This window comes from Lipotes vexillifer, unplaced genomic scaffold, assembly GCF_000442215.2.
Source record: "Lipotes vexillifer unplaced genomic scaffold, Lipotes_vexillifer_v1.1 scaffold1088, whole genome shotgun sequence".
NCBI lineage: Eukaryota > Metazoa > Chordata > Mammalia > Artiodactyla > Lipotidae > Lipotes > Lipotes vexillifer.
The window spans coordinates 1879287-1889173 of NW_006779738.1; the positions used below are offsets into that span (position 1 = coordinate 1879287).

General features: G+C 37.6%; 1 protein-coding gene across 2 annotated transcripts in view; it reads left to right on the top strand.

The window, feature by feature from the left end:
* The window catches only part of LYST (lysosomal trafficking regulator), a 160712-nt gene that overhangs the window by 47491 nt on the left and 103334 nt on the right, over window positions 1–9887 (top strand). For both annotated transcript variants that reach the window (XM_007452943.1, XM_007452944.1), the window contains exons 16-18: window positions 753–998; window positions 4510–4683; window positions 5971–6120. In XM_007452943.1, coding sequence (XP_007453005.1) covers window positions 753–998; window positions 4510–4683; window positions 5971–6120 — 570 coding nt within the window. The remainder of the gene's footprint in view (window positions 1–752; window positions 999–4509; window positions 4684–5970; window positions 6121–9887) is intronic.

Consider the following 9887-nt stretch of genomic DNA (forward strand, 5'->3'; position numbering starts at 1 on the left):
CCCCCCCGCCCCGCCACCCGCCACGGCTTCTGTGAGAAGATCTTGAATCTACCTGATTTCCCTAAGCTTGAGCTCCTGCAGCTGCCTCCACGGAGAGCGCCTCAGAGTATATTTTGCATTTAAAATTTACCATCATTTTAAAAGAGTAGTTAATAGAATATTTGACAGACAGCCAGAACCTGATCAAAACTACCCTCTGCATGGGAGAAATATTGAAAGTTCCATTCAATTTCAGTTAGGTACACTGATAGTCTGGAATTTTATTCTAGTAGAAAGAATGATCTAGTTTAGAGTCATGTTTAAGTGAGTAGGCAGCCCATGAGCAAATTCAAGACCAAGATACATTTGAATACATTGACCCAGAGTCTCCAACTCATAGGGTTGTAAAGATTGGTTAATATTTATAAATGCATAGAACACTGCCTGGCATGCAATGAGTGTGGTATGGGCTTGTTGTTATCGGTGATAATAGGTATAATTTCATGTTTATTCTCAAAAGATCAAAGCTGGAATTTTTCTCAGCCTTGATGTGGTTTACACATATTGATCACTGCTAAATGAAACGGATCTTTTCCTTTGTGGGGAGCTGTCTTGCTTCTCACGTCCATCTTTGTTTAGTGTAGTGTCTTTCTTTTTTAAAACAAAGAAAAAGATTTGTTGGTTGTCTTTTCACTTTGAAATATTCATTTGCTAGTTAATAACTTACTTTTTAAACTTTGTTTAGTTACTGAAGGAAAATATTTGTGTTCCAGGAAAATCTTTCAGTTGTGTATACCACTTACTGTCCTGCTCAGTACACCATCTATGAGCCAGTTATTAGACTTAAAGGTCAAATGAAAACACAACTCTCTCAAAGACCCTTCAGCTCAAAAGAAGTTCACAGCATCTTTTTAGAACCTTATCATCTAAAGAATCTCCGGCCCACTGAATGTAAAACCCTTCAAGGCATTCTGCACGAAATTGGTGGAACTGGTATATTTGTCTTTCTCTTTGCTAGGGTAAGAATCACTGCTTATAATTTTATTTAAGGAGAAACTACCTCTTTATTAATGATACATTTTAGGATTTGTTTTCGAATACAAATAGAGCTATATATCAACTATATTAAACTTTTAAGATTAAAAAAGCACATATTGTTTAGAGTGTCATCAAACTTTCTGCCACAGGTAATTTTTGATTAAAATTTCTTTTTAATTTATGAAGATTTTAGAAGTTTCGTATTATCCAGAAATGCAATTAGAACAATTAAGTGTTAAATGTACGCGATTTAAAATTGCCAGTGAGAAAAAAGAAAAGCATACCATAGTAAAAATATAGAAGAAATGTATTCCTTAAAATAATGTTTGTGTGAAACTTGTTTTTCCCTTGAAGCTTCCAGATGCATGGGGGAAAAAAAGGTCAAATAAGTACAAAAATAATTTGTTCGGGTTTGAAGTTTATTTAAAGCGAAGGAGAAATACAAAAATTTTGACTCATGCCATAGGTACTGTTTTAGAGAAACATGTTTAATTATCTGTTCTATTTAGTCATCTGAGGGCCAGCACGATATCTTTCCTGATGCAGAGTAGGCAGTCAATAGTATATGTGACTGTTTCGGGGATTGGTAAAATCCAAATGGGGGTACAAATGGTCTCTCTTCAGTACAAATCATTTCTACTTCCTTGTGGTCCATATCCTTGTTTAATTAAAGCTGCCCTGATCTTTTTTCATCCTCAAAATTTTCTCCTTAAGTATAACTTCTGCAACATTATCATACTGTCTCCCTAACCAGCCTTCTTTCTTTTAACCTTTTGGTTAATTTTGCGATGAGACATATCAGTGTTTGTTGTTATTGTTACTGTTCTTACAAATATTTGATTAGCATTTGATCCGCCATACTCTAAGCTGTCTTTCCTCCTTTTACTTTTTCAAACTTTTTTTTTGCATCTAGTACCTAGTGTTTTAAAATTAAAAGCTTTTCATTTAACTTAGCATTTTGTGATCTACTTTTATAGCTTTGTATAATTTCAAAACGGTTTTTCCTCTTTCATCAAGTTATTGAATATAATTTTGTTATGTTTACTTTTACACAGTGACTAGATCCTAAAGAAAATGGTTAATTTTTTATCTTGCATACATACAGGATCTTGCCAGTAAGACTTTTAAAGTATGTTTTTACACTTAAAACTTAGAAACTTTGTTCAATATCCATCCTTTCCTACAAAAATAAAATTCAGTCTCCTTAAAATCCTTACACGTGGGACTTCCCTGGTGGCGCAGTGGTTAAGAATCCGCTTGCCAGTGCAGGGGACAGGGGTTCGATCCCTGGTCCAGGAAGATCTCACATGCCGCAGAGCAACTAAGCCCATGCGCCACAACTGCGGAGCCTGCGCTCTAGAGCCCGCGAGCCACAACTACTGAAGCCCAAGTGCCTAGAGCCCGTGCTCCGCAACAAGACAAGCCACCGCAATGGGAAGCCCGTGCCCCGCAACAAAGAGTAGCCCCTGCTCGCTGCAACTAGAGGAAGCCTGTGCACAGCAACGAAGACCCAACACAGCCAAAAATAAATTTTAAAAAAATCCTTACACGTATAGCCTGCCTGTTTTTTTTTTTTAACACCTTTATTGGAGTATAATTGCTCTACAGTGGTGTGTTATAGCCTGCCTTTTGAGCCTTATGTCCACCATCCAACCAAATAGGCAATCTGCATTCTCCTAGATGTACCATGAACTTCCAATCTTCGCCTCTCTCCTGACTGTGGCCCACCCCGGCCACCCATTTATCCCTGCTTCCCAGGGTTTCGCTCTCTCTCCAGGCCATCTTCTCCATGTAGGCTTCCCTGTGCTGAGCAGAGTGGAGTCAGAAGTAGTTTTTATGCTTTCGTGCGTTCTCAGTGTCTCACTCTTCTTTGCCTTTTATCATCATAATAAGGTGTGTGTTTCTTCCATATAGTAGTTTCCAGAAAGCACTGGGGGAATCGAAGTACAAGTCACAATCCATAGTTTCTATACGTACGTCTTGTCATTTGACCCCCATCGGAGGCAGGTAGCATGCCTATTACTTCTTCATCTCCCACAGCACAGAACACAGATCCTGTTTGTTGAGTGACTAATCATCAAAAATTTGAGGCATTTTGCTGACATTTCAGATCACTAATGCTACTGAATTCTAAGGTTATCAGTGTTATTCTAGTCAATTTATAGAATATTTAAGAGACAAATGAACATGGAATATGGGGGTTTTTTTGTACTGTGTATTCATTTTTTTTTTTTAATTTTTATTTTTTCCTTGCGTTTTGCGGGCCTCTCACTGTTGTGGCCTCTCCCATTTGCGGAGCACAGGCTCCAGACGCGCAGGCTCAGTGGCCATGGCTCACGGGCCCAGCCGCTCCGCGGCATGTGGGATCTTCCCGAAACGGGGCACGAACCCGCGTCTCCTGCATCGGCAGGCGGACTCTCAAGCACTGCGCCACCAGGGAAGCCCCATTATTTTTTTTAACATCTTGATTGGAGTATAATTGCTTTACAATGCTGTGTTAGTTTCTGCTTTATAACAAAGAGAATCAGTTATACATATACATATGTTCCCATATCTCTTCCTTCTCTCCCTCCCACCCCTCCCTATCCCACCCCTCTAGGCGTTCACAAAGCACCGAGCTGATCTCCCTGTGCTATGCGGCTGCTTCCCACTAGCTATCTGTTTTACATTTGGTAGCGTATATAATGTCCATGCCACTCTCTTACTTCGTCCCAGCTTATCCTTCCCCCTCCTTGTGTCCTCAAGTCCATTCTCTACGTCTGTGTCTTTATTCCTGTCCTGCCTCTAGGTTTTTCCGAAACTTTTTTTTTTTTTTTTTAGGTTCCACATATATGTGTTAGCATACAGTATTTGTTTTTCTCTTTCTGACCTTACTCTGTATGACAGACTCTGGGTCCATCCACCTCACTAGAAATAACTCAATTTTCTTTTCTTTTTATGGCTGAGTAATATTCCACTATGTATATGTGCCACATCTTCTTTATCCATTCATCTGTTGATGGACACTTAAGTTGCTTCCATGTCCTGGCTATTGTAAATAGAGCTGCAGTGAACATGGTGGTACATGACTCTTTTTGAATTATGGTTTTCTCAGGGTATTTGCCCGGTAGTGGGATTGCTGGGTCATATGGTACTTCTATTTTCAGTTTTTTAAGGAACCTCCATACTGTTCTCCATAGTGGCTGTATCATTTTATCAATTTACATTCCCACCAACAGTGCAAGAGCATTCCCTTTTCTCTACATCCTCTCCAGCGTTTATTGTTTGTAGATTTTTTGATGATGGCCAGTCTGACTGGTGTGAGGTGAGAATTTATGGTTTTTAGTTTTGTTTCTTTACAATTCTTAAGTAATTACAAACAGTGTCAGCAATAAAAAAAGAAAAGCTTTCAAATGAAATGAATGGGTTGACGTTACATAATGGAAGATAACCACACATGTTAAATTTTTAATCTCAACAAATTAGAAAAAATATATCTACTTTTTTTTTTAGGTTGTGGAACTCAGTATCTGTGAAGAAACTCAAGCATTAGCACTGAGAATTATACTCTCATTAATTAAATACAACCAACAGAGAATACATGAATTAGAAAATTGTAATGGACTTTCCATGATTCATCAGGTGTTGATCAAACAAAAATGCATTGTGGGCTTTCACATTTTGAAGGTAGGTTCTCATAAAACTTATTCTTTGGGGCTTCCTTGGTGGCGCAGTGGTTGAGAATCTGCCTGCTGATGCAGGGGACACGGGTTCGAGCCCTGGTCTGGGAGGATCCCACATGCCACGGAGCAACTAGGCCCGTGAGCCACAACTACTGAGCCTGCGTGTCTGGAGCCTGTGCTCCGCAACAAGAGAGGCCGCGATAGTGAGAGGCCCGCGCACCGCGCTGAAGAGTGGCCCCCACTCGCCACAACTAGAGAAAGCCCTCACACAGAAACCAAGACCCACCACAGCAAAAATAAATTAATTAATTAATAAACTCCTACCCACAACATCTTCTAAAAAAAAAAAAGAAATGAAAGTGGCTCTTGACGCTATAAAAAACAACAACAGCAACTTATTCTCAGAGTTTCATATGCAGTGATACCTCTTCATTAAAGTCTTCCAATAATAGAGTTTTGTGTTTCAGTTATTCCTGAAGAAAATGAAGGAAACTCAATAGTATATATTTAATCAAAGTAAGGCTCTTCTGGGTTTTTCATCATTTAAATAATTCCATTTTAATTGCCTTTAAAACATTTTAGAAGAGTAAAAGAAAAAAATTAAGATTTTTAGATCTTGATTAGCCAGCGATGTCTCCTTGGCCGGCCCCTCATTCTGTAGATTAGTGAAAGTGAAACCCACAGAGAGACTGCTGTTTGCTTCAGCTCCCACAGTTATGGAAGAGAACCTAGTTCTCCAGACACCTAGTGCTGTGCCGTTCCCATTAGGCAATGCTGCTATAGAGTTAGCATCTTAAAGTCTTATTAGCTTTTATTGTGATCCAGCTGTCATCATATATTTAAGTACCTTTCTAACTAAAAGCACTTGGTAACATTGTGAAAGTATTTCTCTCTAAGGCAAAAGACCATGCCTCTTCCCCTGCCCCTTCCCACGCCCCCAAACCCCCAACTCTTGAAACTGTCAAGATCCATACATTTGTGGCATGAATGCTTCTTGGAAAAAATTTAAAACCCAACAGATTCATTGAATTTAAAAAATAGGATGTAGCTTCTTTTACCCCATATTTGAAAATGAATAGTCATTTATAAATATTTGAAATTTGGGGGTTTTCGCATTACTTGAATTGTTTTACAAAACAATTTAAAGATACTTGGTGAAAGGTTGAGTTATTCACTAGTTTTCCTTTGAATTTAATGTTATGACTGCTAAGATTGAAAGCTTAATATTTCTGTTGAATTTTTGGATTAACTAATTGTTGATGCATCTTGTATTAATGTTATTTTTCCATAGACCCTTCTTGAAGGTTGCTGTGGTGAAGATATTATTCATATCAATGAGAATGGAGAATTTAAGTTGGATGCCGAGTCTAATGCTATAATCCAGGATGTTAAACTGCTAGAGGAGCTATTGCTAGACTGGAGGATATGGAATAAAGCAGAGGCATGTACTATTTTTGTGGTAAAAAAAACACTTGTGAATTTACCCTCAACAATTTTTACGTGTACAGTACAGTATTAACTGTATACACTTTGTTGTATGGCACTTCTCTAGAACTTTTTCATCTTGTTTGACTTTAACTCTACCCATTGGACAACAACTCCCCATTTCCCCTGCTCCCAGTCCCTGGCAACCACCATCTTACATTCTGTTTCTATGAGTCTGATTACATTAGATACTTAATACAAGTGGAATCATTCAGTGTTTGTCTTTTTGTGATTGGCTTATTTGACTTTGCATTATGTCCTCAAGGTTCATCTGTGTTGTAGCATATGACAAGATTTTTTTCTTTTTTAAGATGGAATAATATCCCATTGTATGTGTATCCCACATTTTCTTTATCTGTTCATCTGTCACGCACACTTAGCTTGCTTCCACATGTTGGCCATTGTGAATTATGTTGCAGTGAACGTGGATGTGCAGAGGTCTCTCTGAGATCCTGTTTTCAATTATTTTAGATATGTATGTAGAAGTAAGATTGCTGAATCATATAGTAGTTCTATTTTTAACATTTTGAGGAACCTCCATACTATTTTCCGTAAGAGAAGCACCATTTTACAATCCTACCGACAATGTGCAAGTGATCCAATTTTTTTACATTCTCACCAAACAATTGTTATTTTTTGATAGTGCCTATTCTATAGGGTATGAGGTAATAGCTTGTTGTGGTTTTGATTTGCATTTATTTTCCTGATGATTAGTGATGATGAGTATCTTTTCATATACTTATTGGCCCTTTGTATATCTTCTTTGAAAAGATGTCCATTCAAGTCCTTTGACCATTTTTTAACTGGGTTATTTGATTTTTTGTTAATGAGTTACAGGAGTTCTTTATATATTCTGCATATTAATCCTTATCTCATTTATGGTTTGCAAGTATTTTCTCCCATTCTGTAGGTTGCCTTTTCACTCTGTTGATTGTTTCCTTTGGTGCACAAAAAGGCATTTACTTTTAAATATTCATCCAATCATTCTTTTGGAGAACAGAACAAATTTACCACTTGAATGTAATGTTAATTGTAGATGGAAATCTGGAGATTAATTTCTGTGCAAGGTTTTAGACAGCCATGGATAATGCTGATCTGGAGGGTCAGGATCAGAGCTTGGGCTGCTGGTAGTAGCTAGAGCAGTACTCGGCTGGAGAACATTTGAGTCAATTGGAGACTTGCATTTACCATAAACTCTGAAAGGGGTCCTGCTAAGAGAGTGGAGAGTATAGAGTCAAGGAGAGGGAAATAGACACTCTTCTGAGTAAGGGAGCCACGTTACCCAGAAGTCATAGAGCTGTATCAGTATACAGGGCAAGTCTATGAAGTCTTGGCTTCATGATAGGCATAAGCTAAGGAACATGCTTTGATCTTAGGTCTAGGCAAATCATCTCAACAGCTGGATGGATCAGGTAGTCTTCACAAGGTCCCAGCCAGGGAATGAATATAGGGCTGTTTCCTTTCTTCCCTAGTTATAAGCATAGTCTTCATGGTGTGGCTCATAGAGCCTCCTTAGTTCTAGTGTAGACTGTAGATTGTCCAGAGTTATTTAGCGTGTAACAACAGTATCATCAGACGTAATTAAAGACCAGTTCAAAGTGTGTACCTTTAGAATTTTTAAAAATTTGGTTACTTCCAAATTTGGCAACAGCCCCCCCAGATTTACTCACTATCAATAATGAGTTAGGAAACTGAAGGAAACACTTCTAATCTGTTGTTAACAAAAACAAATTTTGACCAAACATGCTAGAGGAAAGACAGAATTATTTTTCTGTTCTTCCTATCTAAAATTATATTACAAAATTATTGTTATATGAAGAAGCAGTCAAAGAAGATGCTCCTGCAAAACACAGGGGGAAAGTATTACAGAGCTGTGTCAGGCAGCTAACTATTGCTTTTTCTGGATTTTATGGTATTGTCAGTTTTTAAAACTTTCTATTTTGTTGTGATTTCTCATTCTGAATAAATACTTTCAGAATTTAAAAAATCCATATATACATATATATGTGTATACACACACACACACACACACACACACACACACACACACACACACACACACACACACACACACACACACGTATAAAAATACACTTAATGTTCCAGGCAGAGAAAGCAAATGAACATAGTGATAGTAAATACAAACAAGTTGGATCAAAGGCAGTATAAATATAAACATGTAATAAAGAAATAGCTCAATTGTAGATTGGAAGATCAAATCTTAACTAAAAATTGGACAGCTATTTTAGTATTTCAAAAGAGGATGCTAATTTGAGCATTAAAAAACTGTGATTAAAAAACAAAACATTTTTTGTTGAATTTAAAAGTGATATACACAAATACTTCTATGGGTTTGAAATAAGCTTTTCTTTCCTAATTATTTTTTTAGCTGAGTTGTTTTGTTTTTGTTGCTGGTTGTCTGTTTGCTTTGGTACTGCTCTATTTTAGTACTATTTTTCAGGCCTGAATCAAGTTTTCATACTTGGCCTGCCTCGTCTTCCAGTTTTCATATGTCTTTTTCTCTCAGGGCACCTTGGCCCTGTCTTATAAATAGAGAGGCCTTCGTTAGAATAGTATGATTAAGTCTGTCAATTCCTTGGCCTTTTCATTATTCATTTCCATCGATAATGGCAGGAAAAACAGCAAGACCTGCAACTCAAGGCAGTTAATTTTGCTTTTTGTTAATGACTTTGTTGAAAGGTTATTTGGGCTAATAAAATGAGGTGAAGATTATCTTTCAGTAGTAGTTATCTGTGTAAGATTCCTTTTTCTCTATTACTGTGGATAATTTAAGATTGGTTCAGTATGGGAGAAGCATTTCAAAGCACCTCAAAAGGATGCTAACTACTGTTTGAAACTGCACACTTAGTAATTGTGCAGAGAATTCTATTATTTGGACTTAAAAGTAAATTAATCCAAAATGCGGAATTTCTACATTGTCTAACTTTTTTCAATTTAGTGCATCTTGTTCTAAAATTACTTGATTAAATGCTGCATATAGAAATTAACATTGAAATCTGTACATTTTTAATAATGCTCTTTGAAACTAAATTATTTGTAAATAGTTAATATTGATAATGTGCTTCATGTGTTTCTTTTTCTTTTTATAAATTTATTTATTTTTGGCTGTGTTGGGTCTTGGTTGCTGCGCGTGGGCTTTCTCTAGTTGCGGCGAGCGGGGGCTACTCTTACTTGCGGTGCACGTCCTTCTCATTGCAGTGGCTTCTCTTGCTGAGGAGCACGGGCTCTAGGCACGCAGGCTTCAGTAGTTGTGGCACACAGGCTCAGTAGTTGTGGCTCATGGGCTCTAGAGCACAGGCTCAGTCGTTGTGGCGCACAGGCTTAGTTGCTCCATGGCATGTGGGATCTTCCCGGACCAGGGATCGAACCCGTGTCCCCTGCACTGGCAGGCAGATTCCCAACCACTGCGGCACCAGGGAAGCCCCCTTATGTGTTTCTTTATAGTAAATAAATCCCCCCAAATAATTAATCTTTTGAAAATACTGTATATCATTTAATGCCACAGAAAGGTTAAGGTAGTAAAGCACCTAATGCAATATTCCATTCAGTATAAGTATTTAGAAATGGCCTACTGTTAAAAAAAAAAAATAGTCCGGGAATAAAGTTTAAGATTTACTTTTTTTTTTTTTTTTTTTGTAAACAGTCATGTGAGTATGGGGATATTGTTTTCCAGGTAGCTTTATGAGGGACCCAGTACCTTTT